The sequence below is a fragment of the Simochromis diagramma genome, unplaced genomic scaffold (assembly GCF_900408965.1).
Source record: "Simochromis diagramma unplaced genomic scaffold, fSimDia1.1 OVJJ01000302.1, whole genome shotgun sequence".
Lineage (NCBI taxonomy): Eukaryota > Metazoa > Chordata > Actinopteri > Cichliformes > Cichlidae > Simochromis > Simochromis diagramma.
The window spans coordinates 12,965,877-12,985,877 of record NW_024386792.1 but is presented as its reverse complement, the minus strand read 5'-3'; the positions used below and the strand labels follow the sequence as shown (position 1 = coordinate 12,985,877).

At 40.5% G+C, this 20,001-nt stretch overlaps 3 protein-coding genes and 1 long non-coding RNA gene across 6 annotated transcripts; 2 read left to right on the top strand and 2 right to left on the bottom strand.

Annotated features, from left to right (window-relative positions):
- Positions 1-2: 2 nt before the first annotated feature.
- LOC120729149 lies at positions 3-7,613 on the top strand. The gene is made up of 3 exons (XR_005694856.1): positions 3-365; positions 6,501-6,570; positions 7,427-7,613. It is a non-coding gene; the product is annotated as an uncharacterized LOC120729149 (long non-coding RNA).
- On the bottom strand, positions 1,887-6,785 carry LOC120729148 (arf-GAP with dual PH domain-containing protein 2-like). Of its 2 annotated transcripts, XM_040024632.1 has the most exons (11): positions 6,423-6,783; positions 5,730-5,860; positions 5,361-5,452; positions 5,078-5,166; positions 4,826-4,938; positions 4,562-4,708; positions 4,359-4,442; positions 3,378-3,440; positions 3,198-3,275; positions 2,762-2,990; positions 1,890-2,667 (listed from the first exon to the last, which is right to left on the bottom strand). In XM_040024632.1, exons 1-11 carry the CDS (start codon positions 6,508-6,510, stop codon positions 2,639-2,641), a joined length of 1,143 nt encoding a protein of 380 aa, XP_039880566.1. In that variant the 5' UTR covers positions 6,511-6,783; the 3' UTR covers positions 1,890-2,638. The 2 variants fall into 2 exon arrangements, with proteins under 2 accessions (XP_039880565.1, XP_039880566.1); XM_040024631.1 differs by having other exon boundaries at positions 1,887-2,667; positions 4,562-4,938; positions 6,423-6,785.
- Positions 7,614-9,420: 1,807 nt separating the features above from the next.
- On the top strand, positions 9,421-12,281 carry tefm (transcription elongation factor, mitochondrial). The gene is made up of 5 exons (XM_040024627.1): positions 9,421-9,572; positions 9,795-10,279; positions 11,175-11,324; positions 11,457-11,635; positions 11,759-12,281. Exons 1-5 carry the CDS (start codon positions 9,530-9,532, stop codon positions 12,018-12,020), a joined length of 1,119 nt encoding a protein of 372 aa, XP_039880561.1. The 5' UTR covers positions 9,421-9,529; the 3' UTR covers positions 12,021-12,281.
- atad5b (ATPase family AAA domain containing 5b) lies at positions 12,170-19,380 on the bottom strand. Of its 2 annotated transcripts, XR_005694855.1 has the most exons (15): positions 17,901-19,380; positions 17,561-17,806; positions 17,370-17,466; positions 17,185-17,267; positions 16,929-17,077; positions 16,044-16,215; positions 15,650-15,915; positions 15,463-15,556; positions 15,323-15,387; positions 14,973-15,147; positions 14,773-14,891; positions 13,898-14,685; positions 13,324-13,482; positions 12,521-12,649; positions 12,170-12,287 (listed from the first exon to the last, which is right to left on the bottom strand). XR_005694855.1 is itself a non-coding variant. In XM_040024624.1 (14 exons), the coding sequence occupies exons 1-14, from the start codon at positions 18,544-18,546 to the stop codon at positions 12,571-12,573; spliced, it is 3,138 nt and encodes a 1,045-aa protein (XP_039880558.1). In that variant the 5' UTR covers positions 18,547-19,380; the 3' UTR covers positions 12,462-12,570. The 2 variants fall into 2 exon arrangements, 1 of the variants encoding a protein (XP_039880558.1); XM_040024624.1 differs by lacking the exon at positions 12,170-12,287 and having other exon boundaries at positions 12,462-12,649.
- Between the last annotated feature and the right edge of the window lie 621 nt (positions 19,381-20,001).

The window sequence follows — 20,001 nt, the reverse complement described above, 5'->3', positions numbered from 1 at the left end:
AGTGCGTAAAGCCGAGATGAGCTCGCGCAACACTTAAAAAAAAACAAAAAGTCATGTAAAAAAATAAAAATAAAACTATCCCCCATGTACTTGACCAAGAAGTGCGGCATTAATCTGCGGGTTTGAATTAAGACAGGTGTGAGCTCTATCTGCGATATTTTTTTAGTACTGGGAAACTGGAGTGGAGTGAGAGATCTTACTTTTTCCTCTAGCTTTGAATTTCTGTCAAAAGGCGCTATCTGGAGGAAAAGAAAAAGCAGCACGTGCAAGTCTGAGGTATTAAAAGAGTGGCGGTTATGGTTTGTTTTTCTTTTTTAAGTCAAGCGGCGATACCTGCGTAATACATAGACAGAATAAGATTTATGGTAAGAAGATTGAGTTATTTCTTTTCTTACACACACACACAGACTATGAAATAGACTTCTACCTTATACTGCAGGGGGTGATTTAGTTTTCTTTTCAGGACATCGGGTGTTTATTGAGATGCTTTCGGCTATTTTGCCCTTGTGTGCATTAAGGTGGATTCCACACTCCATAAGACTCCATTTCACTACTGATTTCCAGTCCAGGCTGCATAATTTGGCAAACCTCGGCCTTTTCTCCCTGTTTCTCTTCCTTAAGAATGGCTTCTTTACAGCCACCCTTCCACTGAAACCATTTCTGATGAAGCTTCAATAAAAGGTAGATTGATCAACTGAAGGCCAGGTGTATCTCTCACATCCTGTGTCAGTTCATTGCTTGATATTTCTCCTATTTCTTAAGAACATGACTTTCAGATACAGTTCATCTGCTATAGATAGCTTTTTTTTTTTTTTTAGACCTGGCACTTCTTTTGTTCTCCACATGTCCAGTTTTCTAAGAACACACTGAACACTATTCTGAAATATGTCATGCTTCTGGCCACTAGCTCTTTGGTAATCACCTTGTTGATGCAAAAATACTATTTTATGTCATCTTGATGCATTCTCAATCATCCAGGTAAGTAAATCTCCAAAAGTTGATTCTGTTCATCTGGACATAGTGTTTTCAGTGGGAGAAACGTTTCGTCATTCATCCAAGTGACTTCTTAAGTCTCAGCTGACTGCAGGTTCCCCCACTTTTACGTGAAAAGGGAAAGACCATCTCTGAATCGAGGAGGGGGTCTAAGGGTACATCTTTCACCATCTTACAATGCTGTGATTGCAGCCATTCCCCAACTCTCTGTGAATGGTTCTCGTGGCCATTGATCAGTGTTCTTTGATCAGTGGTTGTTGATCAATGGTCATGAGAATTTGCATAATCATAATCAAGAAACTGACCTCGCACCCCATTGTTCCTTCAGTGGGCTGGTTTCAGTCATAATGCAAATGTACTGTTTATAAGATTTGGGGAAACCTGCAGTCAGCTGAGACTGAAGAAGTCACTTGGATGAGTGACGAAACATTTCTCCCACAAAACGCTACGTCCAGATGAACAGAATCAACTTTTGGAGACTATTTTATGTCTTCTGTAACTTTGGCATTTTTCACAAACCCAGCTAGAGAAATGGGAACAAATGATGTGTTTTTCTTAAACGCTGCTAGTAATGAAGTGCCTAAAGATACAATTTAAAATGGTTTCTTTGCTAATTTGTCAGGTACAAGCAGCTGACTGAACATGAGTGAAAAAGCAGCCAGTGTCCAAAGAAAAACTTCAAAAAGTATGGAGAACAATATTACTCAAGACCACAAAAAAGAAAGTCTGGCTCCTTGGGATGGGTCAGGACTTTCACACAGCACTATACATCTACTTTTGGTAGCCTATTAAAGTTTCTCTGCACTGCAAAACTGTCAAAACAGAAGATTTTCTGGTACACTTTCTTAAGCCTTTAGCATATCCTTGTGTATGGAAGAATCAAACTTTTAGATTGAAATGTTCACTTAAAATAATATTACTATTAAAACAGCTTTTAATAAGAGATGGAGCATAAAGTAAGTGTTTCTTTAAGGCTAGCAGCTAAATTACTGTAAACTAATTGATAAACAGTGATATGTGGTCCTGGTGGTTGTTGTGGTATTCCCATCAGCCCTGATGGAACCCGCTACTTAAAATCAAAACATCTCAACAGAGGCACATATGCCTCATACAATGCCCAGCTGCACATATGTTACTGATGAGGAAGAAAGCCAGCATGTTCCCCAACAACTGGTTAACAAAAAAAGAAAGAAAGAAAGCAGTTATTTATCAAGTTTATTTAAATTATGAGTTTGAGAAATTCACAGACAGCTACAAACACAAAAAAGTATCTAAGTACATCAAAGTTAACAAAAGTATTTACAAAATAGCCATTTCAGTCTTTATTTTAATAAATACAATGTCTGTTTTCAGTGACTTTATAATGTATTACAAAAGAACGCTGACATTAATTTCAACAAAAGTGCATCAAAATCAGGAGACATTGCTTTTTAATGTGCGTGGATCTTACAGAGAAACAAAGTCTCTACGGTGACAGTAGCTTCTCCACATTGCAGACAGTAAGCGCCTTAGTCGGTCTGTGGTCCTGTCTCTAATTATGTTTCTAGCCACACTGACAGGTTCGGGCGCGTCTTTGTGAGAAAAGCTTCAGGTCTGTTCTGTCCCCAAACAGTATTTTAATTTCCTTGCAAAAAAAGGAAACGATTCATTTTCCTCTCCTCAGGTTGGCCTCATCTGAATATCGCAAAGAGAAAGAATTAGGAATGCTTGACAACCAAAGGAGCAAAGTTGATGCATTTTAACAACACACGGGACAACAAATTCCTACTAGAGTAGTCTTCTGGTGTCATGGGTTGAGAGATGACCTTTCTGAAAGCCATTATCCACTCGCTCTGTTCCTGCTCCTGCTCACACATAAAAACAAACTGCCTCTCCGGAGTCTCCAGTGAGATCCCGCAGCGCCACCGGCTTCCCCTCGCGTTGCGGCTGCTGGTTTCTGAAACAGAGTAGCCGTGGCTCTCTGTGCCGATGAAGACAGCACCCAGCTCTGTAGCATCCTAACAGTATAAATAAACAAGGTACAACTAAATAGGATCATTATGATTATTCATTGCATTTTATGAGCATTAGAATAACTTCTTAATATCTCCAATTAAAAGAAAAAAAATGACAAATTTTTATGTTTCATTTATTTATGTAGGTGTTTCATTTTCACAAAGATATGAGCAACACAAAGATCTCTGTTCTTCATCTCTGTTCATTACCAGTGGAGATTTAAAGTATAGAAGCTTTCTGTTCATTGAGCACAGCGTGAACCAGCGCTTCTTGAATGGCTCCCGTTGCTGAAAACACATATAAACACACCAATCTAATTAGCCAGGCAGTTAAACTAAAAATAAGTAGACCCAGTAAATCCAGTTAAAAATTTCGGATAGTTCACAGACCGTCGGACCAGTTTTCTCCATGTATCCCTCCTTCAGGCAATGTGCTGTTAGCTGATGTTTTAACTGTGCAAAGAAACACAAACAAATACTGTGAGCTGAACAACAGCAGCAGCTCACAACCAGAATGATTCAACCGTGCTGACGTTGTGCGGGTTTGCACATTAAATGTAATGTGTTTAAATGGGGAGAGAACAAACCGAAATTAATATTGAATTTAACTGCCGCGAGTAGCATCATGTTTCATCTGATATATTTGTTCATGGAATAACAAGGCCTCGCCTAGCCATGTAACTGCTCTTCAGTCAATTGCCCAATTACTTTAGAGCATTTGAAAAGACTGTGTATAAAAATGGCTGTGATTCCTAAACAGTTCATACTAATTTTTTTTGTTACACCAATTAAAATAAAGCTAGGGGTCTGCACTTCTATCATATCCTGACTGTTTGGTTGAAAATCCATGGTTGTGGTGTACAGAGGCAAAAACAAATTCATTGTCCAAATATTTATGGACCTAAGTGTATAAATCCTGCCTGTGCTAGTTTTAAAGTGGATATTAAGTACAATAAAGACAAAGGAGCTTTCTCAAATGCTAAGACAAAAAAAAATTATATAAACAAGTGGTACTAAAAACAGAAGACTTGTGGTTCAGCAGCAACTTTCTTGGGTGTGAAAGGTCATTTTAAAACAATCACTGAGCAAAAGCTGCGGCATTAGTAACAAAGACTTGCAGATATGAGCGGAAACTTTAAAAGGAACATTAAACAAGGCTTCGGTCGAGGCCTTGAAACCTCTGCACACTTTCTTGAACAGAAAGCCATTAAATTGGAAAGGTCTATGTAGTTAATTACAGAAAACGTTTGATGTATGAGGTATGACTTTGAGGTTGTATAATTTTACTTAGCGGCTTTTTGAGGATAGACATCACTAGCCTGAAGTAAGAGGGGTTTACATAGCTGATGACCTAATGAAAGTTTGTCTCACGTCTTTTTCTTGAAGAGTGGGGTTTTTCTTCAGGAGGTATGCCAAACGTGTTGCCCGAATAGCATTGAAAAAAGACACAATCACCTATAAGAGATCATAGACATAGGTTTTGCCAGGAAGAGTAATTGTCTCAAATAAGGTATAACTCTATGAATGTGGGATGGAAAAGAGCATGCAGCGTACATCTGGGAAGATGCCCTCACCTGCCCGTCCTCGTGGTACACAAAAAGGTTCTTTGAGCGTTCATCATCCACATAGGAGATCTGCAAACCGGTAGCATGACCGATCTTCTCTGGTTGGAAGACTGCATTCAGATCCTTCATGTTGATGACAGCTTTGGGAACCTTGGACTTGGTTTTAATGAGATGATTGAGGAAGATTAGAAAAAGAGGTATTTGGCCAGAGTCAACTGAAGAATGCTTATACAGCTGTAAACTAAACGGTCTTATGACTGAAGAACTGCTCACATCCTCTTTGATGAAGTATCTGAGGGTGAAGTCTTTCTGTGAGAGCAGGAAGGTGCTTTTAAAGAACTGCTTACTGTCTTTGCCTTTCTTCCATAGTGTTGCCTCAAACAGTTCTGGAGTATCAAACAGTTCAAAAAAGGTGAAGCAAATAAACTGCAGGTTAGACTTTGATGGGAAAACAAATGCTGCGTTGTCAATGTTTTGTTGACGGGGTCTTTTTTTTTAAATTAAAAATATTGCTAGGATAATTACCTGCACTGTACACTTTTTGAAAGTAGATGTTTTCTCCTGTGAATTCCCGTCTTTCGTACTTGGCACGGATCCACTGATCCTTAAGAACGCTGAAAACAAACAAGTCCGTGAAAATGTGTAGACCTGTCACTGAGCCTTTACACTTCTCTGCTGTTCCTCTTTCTACTTGAGAAACGTGACTACTCCACTCCCATTCACTAAACAGACCGTTTGTTGTCTTTGCTTCCCACTTCCGTTGAGTTAATGAAATGAATGGGTGCCAAATGCAGTGAAAGTCACTTACACGCAATCTTTCTGCTGTGGTTGGTAGAAAAAGACCGGGACACACTTCTCAAAAATAGCTTTGGCAGCAGAATTCCCATTCTCTTGCATGAACTGAAACCGCATAATGTGAGAGTTAAAAATAAAGGTTAGAACAAGATAATATTGTTTACATGATGAACAGAGTCAAATTAGAAGGATTTATTTTAAAATGAAGAACGAAATGAAAATCTGGAGGTAACGGTGTAATAACAGAGGGAACTGGGGGGAGTGAAAAATCAAAGAAATCTAAAGGTATCCAACACCCTCTTTATAATAAAAGGAAAATGTCTAAATTTAAGAGAACATGAATAAATAATTAATCATATGAATTCATGCTAATAATCAATACCTCTACAAGTGAATCTTCCCAATGATCCAGCCGTATGGATTTCACTTTGCTGACTGCAGGCAGATTACGATGCATCCCCGAGCAGTTCAGGCACACAAAGACGCCGAGAGTGTAAGAAGCCCAGTCAGGGTCTGCGAGCAAAAAGTGATCACAGTGTTTATTTTATAAGAAGGAACTAAGTACAGTGCAAAAAAAATAAAAGTAGTCCTATGAACTGCCTAATGACCATAATGTACAAAGATTATAAAGCAAAAATCAGTGTTTCTTTTCTGCACAATTATAAAGTCGATAAACAGGCGAAAGAGTAAGCGTATAAAGCACTGTTTGCACTACCTCTGTCTTCGTTTCACATAGGTACACACTGTATTAACTGTCCTCATACAGTGAAGGTGAAAAGTGGTGGAAAAAAGGAGGAACAATAAGGTCATACCACCCTATACAGCAGTTTTCTCTTCCCCTTCTGAGAGCTTATTACAGTTTTACTTGGTTATAAAATAATATTTTGGACACAATATTGTTAACTAAATAAAACACATGACTCAGTCAGATGGGCCGTCTATTACCACTTGTGACGTAGTGAAATAAGGTAAATAAAATGTTCTCTGGAGAGAAAGTTAAAAAAAAGTATAAATAAATAAAAATCTATCAGTGCTAATCTATAAATTAAACCTGAGTCTGTTGAAGTGTACTCACCAGGAGCTCCACAGTCAGCACACAAGTTGTTACCCGGCTGTTGCACCAAATCAAGGAGAATTTTGTTATTTCTTTCAGAAGTGGCCATCGATGAAGGACGTCTGCTTCTCTTGGGCTGACAGTCAAATCCCAACAAAACATCTACTAGGTAGTAACTCCATATTGACTCTACACACTTCACAGTACAGAGCTATTCTGCCCTGTAGCAGGTACAAACATCTCCGTGGCCAGTGGGCCAGTATTTCCTCTTAACAATGCAGCATCATGAAGTTTATTGTTCTGCACACAAACACATATACCCAGAAATAACAGAGAAAGGAAGTGAAACATACGTCACTCAGTTACTGGGTGATTGACTTACAGTATTAGGCTGCTAGGCTTGTCGCTGTTTGAAAGCTGTGAGAGCAGCAGTTTTGTTTTTAAAGTTAAGGTCAGCAGTAGTAGCAAGAAAAAGGAGGGAACTTTCCAGAATAGCTCCAAGCTTATGTGCCAGTTTTACAAACTGTTGCAAACTTATAGCCAGACTTTTGTCCTACATCTAAATTTAACTGCTGCTGTTGTCACGAGTGGCATTCATTTGCTTTAAGTCCTGGGCTAGAATTAAGACTGGATAGGCAGATGTCAGTGAGACAGACAAAACCCACCTTTAAAAATGTACTTTTACACATCGGATAAAAATACCTCCTGTGGGGAGTTGCCACTATATTAATAAAATGTCTATAAGATGTATCTGGTGTGCCAAAATAAATCGTCAACTGCGTTCATACAGCAGATAAAGAAAAGGGGGAGATGCAAATTGCACTATTAATTTAAAAATTACAAAACCCACAGTGAAACAGAGGAATAAAGTGGGAAAAGTCTGTGTGTCAACTAGCCTGCTTACATTTTATGACCTTGACTCAGTACTCTTCAAACTCGACCTTCATCTTGGCCCCAGCTGCACAACTGTAAAATTTTGTGACTATATTTTGAATTGTTGAGGTGACAAATGCTTTTTGTTGCAGTTTCCGCTGCAGTACGTATCTTCAGCACTGCGTGTTGACAAGCTGACAAATGCACGTAGGGACAAATGCATAAGGTAACAACTGCTCAAACAACAACAGCTGCCTGAACCCACTATGAACATGAAAGTTAGAAGAACGGTGTCTCTCTTAGGAAAATTCAGTCCAAGATATGTGGTCCAAGACTCCCCTGTTGGGACCTTAAAAATAACTATTTCCTTTCATTGTTTCCTCCACAGAAGTTGGCTGGAAAACTTAAATATAAACAAAGAAAGCTTTATTAAACACACTTAGGAAAAATGTGTTTGTTTGGTTTATAACTCTATAGCTCCTGCATAGTTCTGCTTAAACCAGTTAAATTAAACTAGAGCAAAGTAGTAACACTGAATAGAGTTTATTTTAAGCTAACCGGAACAAAAAAAAAACTGTTCACATAGATGCAGAACAGATGAACATTCTTACTTAGTGACTGTCTGACGAGTTTTGTGTCCATTCAGATTTAGAAGCGAACGTCTACTTTCTATTCTGTTTATATGCAGAGAAATGGATTAAATGGTGGAAACCAAAGAAGGAAAAATGTTGCACAGATTTCAGGGAAGAGTTGAGATGGGCTCTGGGTGGTAAGGAAGAGTTAGCAGATGACTGGGAAAATACAGCAGTAATGGAAAATGGTAAATGGACTGGTTATTATAGAGCACATTTCTACTCTACTCTTTATACAACATGCCTCATCAACCCATTCATACAAGCACTTTTTTCTATGCTGAAGTGCTTTCTAATATTCACACAAATTCACACTTTGATGGATGCATCGGAGAGCAGCTTGGCGTTAGTGTCTTGCCCAAGGATATAGGGCATTCAGATTGGAGTAGGCAGGGATCAAACCACCAACCTTCAGATTTGTAGATGAATTTGGGATTGTGGAAAGAGTTGTTGAAGCTAGGTTATTGAGAGAGGTGCTGATCAGAGCGCAGCAGTATGGCTTTATGCTGAGAAAGTTTGCTTGAGAGTGATGACGGAGAAGTATAGAGGTCACAAGGAGTTGCACTGTGTCTTTGTGGATTTAGAGAAAGCATATGATAGGGTGCCAAGGGAGAAACTGTGATACTGGATGAGGAAGTCACAAGTGGCAGAGTATGAGTATGTATTTGAGGGGGGTGCAGGACCTATGAGAACAGTGAGGCAGTGGTGAGGTGTTTCAGCAGGAGTGACAGATGGGTAAAAGATGGGGGTGGGATTACATCAGGGATCAGCTCTGAGTCCCTTCTTGTTTGCATTGATGATGGACAGGTTGGCAGATGAGGTGAGGCGGGAGTCTCTGTGCACTACGATGTTTGGAGACAATATTGTGATCTGTAATGAGAGCAAGAAGCAGGTGGAAGGGAGCCTGGAGAGGTGGAAGTATGCACAGGAGAGAAGAGGAATGAAAATCAGTAGCAGCAATACAGAATACATACTTGTGAATGACACGGACAGAAGTGTAACAATGAAGCTGCAAAGAGAAAAGGTATTTAAGGAAAATTAGTTTAAGTACCTGAGGTAAACCATCTAAAGCACTGGACAATGCACAAGAGGAGTAAAGAAAAGAGTGGAGGCAGGGTGCAGTGGGTGGAGATGCGTGTCAGTGGCAATTTGCAATAGAAGGATACCAGCAAGAGTGAAAGGGGAGGTTTACAAGATGGTAGCAAGACCTGCTTTAATGTGTGGTTTGGAGACCTTCACCCCTAAATGCAGCAGTTGAAAAAAGATGGTTTATCATTATGTATTAAACATTAAAAAAAAAGAAATAAACCCAGCTCGGGAGTGGACGAATAAGCATTCTGTTATTTATCAGTTATTATTATTATCTATGATATTATTATTTACTTATTTTGTTTAATTATCTAATTCTTTATTTTTGCCTTTATCTCTACGACGTCCGATACATAGAGTATATGCCAGGGAGGGATTAAGCAGCATTCCGGAACCATTTAAAGTGTTGTTGTTGTGCCACACCGACCAGTTAAAACAGTTGGACACCAAACAATCAGAGGGCGAAGTTGTTCCACCTGCATTATGCCGGCGAGCAAAACCGTCAAATATTCATTTTAACTTCAAGTAACGATAATGTGGGTCGCCAGGCGAGTTTTGTCGTCGCTGGTCAAAAGAAGTAAGAATTTTTAATGCACATATGTCGTTAGCTAGTATCGCCAGTTGTAAAATGTCGTTTCATTGCAAGCCTTTAGAAGTTGCATCTTCTTTTATGGTCTTAAATGTTCATTAACAGGTATACCTTAAGTAACTTTGGCTGAGCTCCACACTCATATTGTAAAAGTTAACACCTTAAACGTTAGACTAAGATTGAACACATGTTGCCCCGTTGTGTTTCCAGGTCAGTATGCGGGACAGTCCGGTTTGTTTTGCCGCCCTCAGTACGGCTCCTTCCCTGAGCTGCGGTACCTTCAGTGCACATGCTGCTGGAGAAGCCGGGTTCCCGTGGCGAGCTTTGAGACCCTTAACGCTAATCTGTCCTCCAGTAATGAATCCTGCAAGGACGACGCGAGCAGAACGCTGGACACCTGCTACACCCCAGAGCAGCGAGACGCTATCCTCCAGCTCCTCAACACCGCCACGCCAGGAGAGCTGGCCGGGATAAAGCTGCTGCGAGGTCGCAAGTCCCTCAACATTGTGGAGTACAGGACTAAAAACGGACCCTTTAAAACTCTGGAAAGTGTGGTGAATGTTCCACTGCTAAAGCACAAAAGTGCTGTCATTGTCTTCAACTCCATTCTCAACCCGACGGTTAAGAAGGAGAGGAAAGTGAGGATACAGCTGGCCAAGTTCATCAGGCCAGAGGTCGACAAGTCTTGGTTAGAGGTGAGCTTTTCGTGTTAACAGGTGATTTCCGGTGTGTGGTTTGTTTTTGTTGTTGTTGTTTTTTTTGGGGGGGGGGGTCATATGATTGTTGGGGATTTGTTTTCTTTGTATTATTTTAGGTGTTTTACCTTACAAAATAAATCACCCTGAGGCATCTTATTGTGATTTGGTGGTATATAAGTAAAATTCAATTCAATTCAATCATTATTTGACAAATAACAGAAATCACTTCTTGATAGACGATCAACATTTGACACATCTGTGTTTGAAATATCTACATTGGTCTGTATGATCACGGGCAATTCTAGGATTTTTTTTTTCTTAATTGTTTGCACTTAATCTCGTTTTATTTGTTGATAAGCCATCCTCTGTCAACAGTGCCCATATTTTGGATGACACAGATGTTCTGTTATGTAATTACATGATCTATGAGAATTATGAACCACATAAGTGGGTTCTTCCTGACTCAAAGTAGGCTTTTTGCACATGATATGCACATAGGTTGGTACACGTGTACTGTTCAAGACTAACAATCTGCTACCCTGCTTAGAAGTCTTTCTCCCTGCTTTTTTTTTTTTTTTTTTTGTAATAAGTGTTGATAAATGTTTTCATGCTTCAGTAAATGAAACCCCATGTAAACAAATGTAATCGCAGCCCCATTGATTTTCCTTTGGCAGAAGTTTAAATCTTTGGGGCCAACTTTTATGCTTGGAAAAGCATACATGATATTGTAAAAATCAAATATCACAGGATGTTGGATAGCTGGTGATGGACTTTGCTGTGATAGGGTTTACTGCCTACTTCATAACCTTGAGCTGTTAAAAGAAAATATTAACTATGAAAAGAAAGAGCAGGATAATGCTCTCTAATCATGATTCTGTATTTGCCGATGCAGGATGCCAGTTCCATAGTGTCACTCATATGTGGGACTAATAAAATTGCCTGGGCACACGTGGACCGTGGAATGAGTGTACTAAACTGGCAACAGGTGGACTGTCCGAATTTCCTGAGGGGGACTTACATGGCTTCTGCTTATTTGCATGATGTAAGTACTTTTGTAGAGCATATTATTTCTAGTAAAGTCTAGCTAAATGAGAACGTTAATGTAGACTAACAGTCATTGTGTTTTGGAACTTTGTTTCTGTAACATAATTCATTAATTCTGTGATGCCAACAGGTGTCTTCAGTTGTGGCCCTCCTGCCATCAGCAGATTTCTACATAATAGAGAAATCTTCCATTTCAGTCCAAAACACAGCTCTGTTCCCCATCATGGCACACATGAGGGCTGTGGAGGCCATGCTTTTTGCTCTGCTGGAGCCCAAAAATTCCCTGCCAGAATCCAACATTCCTCCCAGGTGAAGTTAAAAAAAGATATCAAAAGTATTTGGTTTGAACTTGTGCTGGTCACATCTGTAATCCTGCACAAGCGAGCGTGCATGCAGAAACTTGACCCAGAAATTCTCTCCTTTCCTTTACAGGGTTCTCAACATGATGAGGACTGCTGTAGGGCGCCACTTTGGACTGATGGTGGGTGAGTCTCGAACAAGCGGGGCGCAGACAGTTCGACAGCTCATGACAGAGTCGGTGACGCAGAAGCTTCCCAGAATAAATTTTCCCCAGGATCTGCTGGTGAAGTACAGGAATTCCTTCCAGATGGGCAGCAGAAGAGGAGGGGAGGAACTCTGTGACGCTCTCCTTCAGGCTATAGCCTTTTATGAGCTGCTCAGCGACTGCTCCTGAGAGCCACTAGCTGGACTCGTCTCGTCACCACACAACCAACAAACCTCAGAAATGGCATTCTGAGTTCTTTTGAACTTTTTTTTTTCCTTTGAACTTTTTGGAGATTAATGATAACTTTCAAGAATTAAATATTTTTATTGTGACTTAAAACACTCAAATGCTGTTTTCTGGGTACTGTTTGAGTATAAGGGCTGCTCCTGTGTTTATTTCTGCTACTAAATCTGACAGGGGCAGTGACGGCTGTCGTCCTAGCATTTTGTGCAAAACCTGTATGTGGATAAAACACAAAGGATGAAAAGTATAAAAGTTTATGTCAAAAACCCATGTGAGTACCTGAGTAATCAGTACTTTAAATTCTCTTAAAATGCTCAGTATAATTTACAAAAAAAGGCAAACTTTATTTACTTAATGGTTGCACTTACATATAAATAAAAAACATGATTCCTCAAATAAACCACGTTAATTTCATTTCACAGTATCTGACTAAAATAAATACTGACAGGAGTAAACTGAGGTAGAGATGATGTCAGGTTCAATAGTCTTTTATGAGTCACGTGAAACCTTCTGCCAGGAGCTGCATAGTTGACTTTGAGAGGCCCAGGTGAATGTTGTTGAGGTAGTTCATACACCTATTGTGGGAGAAATTAGTATGTAAAGTATTAGATAAATGCACAAAATGTTAGATATATTTTAAAGGGATTATTCACTCTTAAACTAAATGTACATTCCTCCACTCCCTTCTGGGGTGTAGTGTTATTTATCAATCTAGATTTCTTATTATGTCAGGCTTATGATTCATGACAGAATCATAGCAGCAAGGGAACAAGTTGTTTTACAAAATGACTTCCTGTGCGGTTTCTCTACAGGTACCTCTGCTTCCTCCCATGGTCCAGACACGGGCTAGTTAGGTTAACTGGAGATACTAAATTGGCCATGTGAAAGTGAGAATGAAAGGTTGTCTGTCTCTGTGTGTTAGCCCTAGTGTGAAGAAGCGGTGTTATTTAACTCTTGTCCCCTTGAAAGCCTACTATGAGTAAATCTTTAAGCGGTTTTTTGAAACGAGTGGTTTCTGCCATATTTTAGACCTGCTTATAAAACTAAATGACTAAAACTGTTCTAAATGTTGTTCAACCACATCTTCACTGATCTACACTGAGGTGTTCAGGGAGGTTATCTGCCATTCTCTCTCACATGAACTTATTGTGATATTACATCCTCACTAGTAACATAAAATCCATCTCCATTTTCTGTCATTTATGATTGTCCCCTACTTTCGGACTCTTAAACCTTGTGTCTGACTCACCTCAGTGTCTCTTGTTTCTGTTGCTGTGCTTTATGTAAGCGGCAGATTGAGCGGAGGACCGGCATGTAGTCGACACACACAGCCCGTCTGTTCCCCAGCAAAACGAAGGGTTTACTGCTGAGAACCGTCCTGTTCAGTCTGAATCTTCTTTGGGACAAACTGGAGGCACGGGAACAAAGAAATTTGTGTTCTGCTTTATAATGTGCACAATATTAGAAATGTTTAGTGAAGCATCCACATGCATTCATGATCCCCCCTCATCCTGGAGCGACATCGCAGGTAGAATGAAGTTCTATGTACTTTTCCACTAAAGATGCTTTGAGTTATTTAACTGAAATTGTTAACCTTTCATTGGTCAGTGTCTTGCTTTTTAAATGGATTTGGACAAGAATTTATCAAATGAATGTCATGTAATGGCGCTTTCCCTTATACTTACATTATAAAGCATTTAAAAGAAGTCAACATCCTTGAAACTTAAGCAATGATAACTAAGTGTATGACTGGACAACTGAAATGGAAAGATGGTAAACAACTTGAAATGGCATTCAGAAGATGAGGTGGAGAGCAGACTCACCTTGGCTCACAGAGAGGCTGAAAACTAAAGCTGAGACTGTGTCTTTTAGAAGAAGTCAATGCAAGTCTCTCCATCAGCCTCCCCCACCTTTTGTCCTCCAGCACCTGTCTGATTTTTTGCACTTCAGTCCATGCTTCAGACGCTCTGCACAAGCACCTGTGACACCCCAAACCTTCAGCAGCAGCTTGAATGTCCAACAGCCTCTCCTGACTGTAGCTGCTCTCCTCTCCCTCCCTCATCTCATCCAACAAACCAGCCTTTAGCGCCGCTCCTGTCCACACAAATGACTCGGGTGCGCAGGAGTCGGAAACACGTGTCCCTGTGGGCGGCAGGGTGGCATCGAGGTAGGACATGATGTCAAAGAAGTCAGTCAGGGCGTCTAAACACTCACTCTCCTCTTTAGCTGCAATTTGTTGAGCCGTACTGCCTGAGTGCAGAGCTTTTGAAGTTGTCCCACTGAATGAGAATGTTTTTTCAAGGCCCAAACTGTCAGATGATGTGTTGTTATACTTCCTTCTGCTAAGCTTTGACGTATGGCTTACAGATTTGCTGTTGGTGAGTGAAGCCCTTTGATAAATGCTTCTATTGTGCTGCTCGATGTGAAGCCCAACATCAGATTGCTCGCACTGTAGCCTGGAATAAGCTACTGTTTCCAAGCATCGACCCGTAGTATGCTGAGCTGCTACAGACAGGAGAAGCTCCAGGTTCAAATAGAGAAGCGGCACGCCTCGTCTCCAGCTCTCAGCGAGAAGCATCAAGAGCTCGTTCGTGTGCTTTTTAGACGAGGACTGAGAATCAAAACACGATAGATCGGAAACGTTAATTTCATTTGGAGAAATGATCATGAAGATTTATGCAGAGAAACAAATACTTGCCTTTAGAAGGTTCAGCAAATGTTCTGGAGTTCCACCGCAAAGACCCAGCATGTTAGCAGAGCAGCCTGTTTTGTACGGAGGCAATGAGTCTAAATGTTCTCCTTCAGCAGCATCTGAGTCTAAAACAGGAAGATTTACAGAGAATAACATAAAATTTTTTGTTTTAAATGTTATTTATGCTTTATGTTGGAGAAACTTACACTGCACACAGATGGGTTTCTTAGACCTTCCACCACTCTGCACCCAGACCTGCAGCTGCAGCAGGCAGCGTCTGACATCACCACAGGTGAGTCTGAGGAGGCTGCTGACGTCACCCAAATCCAGCTGCACTCCCTCAGCCAGACACACCAGCTGCAGGTAACTGCACATATTCGCCTTCGAAAAGATGCAGTTAATGACAGACTGAGTTATTTTTCTATTAATGAAGTTCTAATAACATTTTTCTTCTTCTACAGCACAAACATGCAAGAAGAGAGCGGCGCTACTGTCAAACACATGCATGCAGTTGTCATTGAAGCTGTGTGAGGCGGTCGAGGTAACTTTGACTTACTGCTGATGGAGTTTTGAAAATTATTTCATCCAAGCTGCCGTCGAATCGATCCTTGAATAAGGGATCTGAGGAAGACACTAGTTTAGAACCAACAGCTCATCTTTAAAAGTGAAATTCAAACTCTGCGTGTGCGTCTTTACCGTTCGTAGTCAAAATGACTGGTCTTTTAGTGGTACTCATAAAAGCCTTAATGGCTGCAAGGAAACCGACGTCATCGTCAAATATAACGTCAACCTGCAAGAGCAAGCGATAACAGTGAATCTGAAGCAAACAGGGTTAACGTGTGGCTTTATATGCCAAACAGTGTCGTGCTCAGAAATGGTTTACCTCTTCAAAGAGAATAAGTGAAGTGGCTGTCTTTTTCTCTGCTACATCAGAGCCTGACGATGAGTTGACCAGTTTCTTGTTCTCTGGCCTTTCAGATGGTGACAGGAAACCAGACTGTAAGTGATCTGCTTTGGCCTTCATCCTAAAATAGCGAGTCAGAGTGACTGTGGCTGATTTTGTTTTTGCGCTGCGACGAGAGCCTCTCAAATTCTGTGATGTTCTTCTTTTTGAGGTGGAAGTGACATTTTTAGGAAGCACCCTTTTTCCTGTTAACAGAAAATATAATTACCTGTACGGTAAAATTGTGCCTCTGTTGTTTTTCACTAAAAGAACTGAGGGCTTTGATTACTCGTGTTACAATGAAAACAAATGATCATCACCATTGATGTTCTACCTAGTAAAATCTCAGATTTAGAAGTGCAGGTGTTGGTGTTGAAGGTGTTGAAGTAAGCCGGTTTCAGCTGGTCTTTCCCCGACGTCTCCACTAGGTGTGACTGGGTAACCTCCTTTAGCTGGGACAGAACATTGCGCCCATTGCGCTGTGAGGAACAGTTCACCTCAAACACCTTGGTTGAGAAGAAACCAAAGCATTAAGACTAGTGGTGGAGAAAAAAATTTATGGCAGGTTTTAGTGAGAGTGTGAGAAATTTATCTTACTGGATAAAACAGAGAATGACACAGTTTAACTCTGAGGACATAATTTGACAAAAAATTGTCACTGTGAGTGAAGTGTTGTGATAATATCATATTGTGGGGTGTCTGGTTATTACCACCTCCAGTGGAGACCTGATCGAAGTCAAAAATGTCACATTTTACCAGTTTTAAAATTGGAGACTCAGAGCATATCAGGTGTTGGTTTTTTATAGATACCTTCTGGGATGAGCCACAAAAATTTCAACCAGTAGAAAAGTAATATATTGTGAGAAGGATTCAATTTTAAATTTGAACTTCTGTACATTTCATATTACAGCTGTCGCCATTTTAAATTAGCTGTTTAACCACAGCTTAGTTTCATAGGGGTCGATTGTTTTTATGTAAAGTTATTGAAATCAAACTCATGTTAAGGATCATCGTTATTAATATTACAATGAACTAAACAGGTTATCTACGGGGATTCTTTGCTTTACTTAAATGGGAAAAGCTTTTTATTGGACATGTTTGGGATGGTGAACTGGCATTAAGATTCATCCTAACATGAATCCATGTTTGGTGGAACTGATTTCTGACAAGCCTTTGACAGCATCGCTTCAAAAACACCGGACGTTTTTGCAAATCCCACCTTGAAGCCCAGCTCCTGAGCACAGGCGTAGACCGAAGCAGTCTTGCCCACACCCGACGGTCCTGTAATCAGCAGGGTGTTACCCAGTGGGTCCTCTCTGCCATCGTCTGATCCAGCTTCACCCTGGAAGTCTCCACAATCCCATGACTCTGCTCAAAAGGATACTTGTTACTTTTCCAAAAGTCACACGCATGGAATAAAAAAAGAATAACATGTCTGACTGAGCAAAGCTTCACAGTGAAGAACCAGTTCATACCATTACTGTTTTCCTGTTGCTTCTTTTCCTCCATTTGTCTCTCCTTGTCACGGGCAGCTCTTAGTTTCCATTTCCTTAACCAACTGAACTCCAAGAAGAAAACATCCATAAAAAGTTTACACTCCTGATGCTGACTTCAAAAGACTAATTAATCAATTAGACTTGTGTAAATATCTTAAATTCACCTGTACAATTTATTCACAGATGCAGGATTACCAATGACCTCACTCGAATGCTGGGGACTGTACTTATCTGTCCACAGTGTATCCTCAGAAAATAAATCTAGACAGAAGAAAGAAGAGAAAAAAGTACATTTCCTGCAATTTAAAGGGAATAAAAGCACATGTCAAACTGTTCTGAATGAGACAAGCATTACTTCTTTGAAGAGGATCACAGCTTTTCATTATGTTTGGCTCATCAAGACTTGGTTGGCTCGCCCTCTGTTGCTTCAGTCTGCGAGTGCGACTCAGCTTGCTGCACCTGGACTGTTTCTCTGCAGGGTGAACACTACTGCTTCCCAGGACATCCTGATGTGACGAGTGACCCACATCTGCAGCACTCTCTGCAGACCTCAGACGCTTCGGTACCCTCTGCAAGAGTTCATCTACCCGTTTTCTCTTTTCTTTTAAGGGGTAATGCGGATATGAGGAGGAAAGAAAGGGGAACAATTATATCCTCACAGAGGAGCAAATGTACAGACAGTTGTTCAGTCTAACCTGTGAGTGCATACTCCTGCAGCCCTTCTCCTGCCTTCTTCCTCAAAGTGTCGAGCACAGCTTGGACTGGAAATGCTGGATTAGAAGTTTGGATTTCTTCCAGGCAGCTGTGCAGAACTGAGGGTGATAGCTGTCCCTGACACCCGTCCTTTATTGTCACGTGAGAAACTGCAGGTGGACGTTTTACTGGTTGCACGTTATCACCTTGAAGAGGGAGCACGGATTGCTGCGTGCTATCCAGAGGCTGGTCCAGCTCCCCGTCGCTGCTCCGCTTTCTTTGCTGTATCGCTCGTAAGAAAATCGGAGCAATTTTAGCTCCTTTTGCGCACAAAGAATCTCTTGTCTCCGGCACTGGTTGGGGGTGTGTTCCCGAAAGCCCTGTAGCTGAATTTGAGCCGTTTTTATCTTTTGCATCCAGCGAGATTTCCGCTTTAGAGCAGCTCGACTCTGATAAAACTATAACCCCGGCAGTTTGCGTCACGTCTTTGCACCGGAAGTTTGAGTCTCTGACTGTTTTGACCTTTCTGAGTTTATTTCGCATCGTAAAACACGGCAAACTAATTTTTAAAAAAGGCTTTAGTTTGCAGGTTGCAGGCTGGCTATTGCCATTTTGAATTTGGCGCTTGGTTTTTACGTATGACGTCATTTGTGCGACGTTCGCGTAACACAGAAATATCGGTTTTTTTATTTCTTTCAAACGAAGCTAGCTAGTTAGGGCTGTATGCAAGAAGAAAATGGTATGAGGAATATAGGACATGGAAATACACGAGTACAGTCAGTGCTACATTCATCCGCAGAGCTGAAGTGACGCTTTAAAAGTGCGCAGTGTTTCTCTGCAGTCAGAGATCGTGTGTACACAGATATCCCACACTGATACAGATTTGCCGCACTAGTTACAAAAGTTCCCAAAACCACACAAACCTTTCTCTAAAGTCATCAGACCAGCTACAGTTAGATGATTTTACTCAAATAGAATAAAGTGCAGTGTTAGATTTTACAGCTTTTGTCACCTGTAGTGCATTTTTGTAGCATAGACATGTATTTATATGAAACCATCCAGTCTCAGTCTTGTGTATCTACTTCTATAGACTCACTTGTCACTTTGTTAAGTACACCTGTTCAGCTGTTTATTAAAATATCTGAAATGAGGCAATCACATGACAGCAACTCAGTAATTATAGACTTATAGAGGTGATTAAGAGGACCTGGTGAGTTTCAAACTGAGCACCAGAATGGTGAAAAAAGTGATTTACTTGAACGTGGCATGGTTGTTAGTGCCAAACTGTTGGTCTTCTGGGACTAACAATCATGCCACCCCTATACAATCATCTCTAAGTCCCCAAAAGTTGATTCTGTTCATCTAGACGTAGCGTTTTCAGTGGGAGAAATGTACAGAAAGTTGCAGTTTTGTCATTAATTGGCTGTAATGCACAAACTAAAGTGATCCTGACTTCAATTTGATTGAAGGCCTATTAGATGCGTTCACTGTGCACAGGTTTCACTAAAATCCGTACAATATTCGAGCAGCAGTAGTGATTCTTGTGAATTGTGGAAGGGTAGTCAGTCAGTCCTGCAGCCAGTACATCTAAAAACAGTACAGGAATGGATAAGGACAAATGTGTTTTATTTCTTTAAATATAAAAATCCCCTTATCCAGAGTGTATATGCCACAATTTTCCACAGGGTGTTCTGACAACAACGTTTTTGTTTTCCCACATGGACACAGAAAGCCTCCACGGATAACGGAGGGCAGAGGGAGAAATATACTGTTAATCTGGTTGGCCACAAGGGAATTCTGATGAAACTGAATGGTGATGTTCACCAATTTATGTGCACACTACTAAACACAACTACTGCTTCTTTTTTTTTCTCAAAAGAAGTGTTATGAAAAAAAAAAAATTATACATACTTTAAATTTGTTTTGTTTTTTTACAGAACTAAGAGAATGATGAAAACATTCCCCTTTGGCATCAACTGAAACTAAAAGAACAACTTAGTTGGACCTGAAAAATCCTCCAAACAACACCATATTGCTTCGAAATGACAACTGCAACCTGTTCTTTACTAGATGCGAAACGGGGCACAGCTAAACATTTGATGT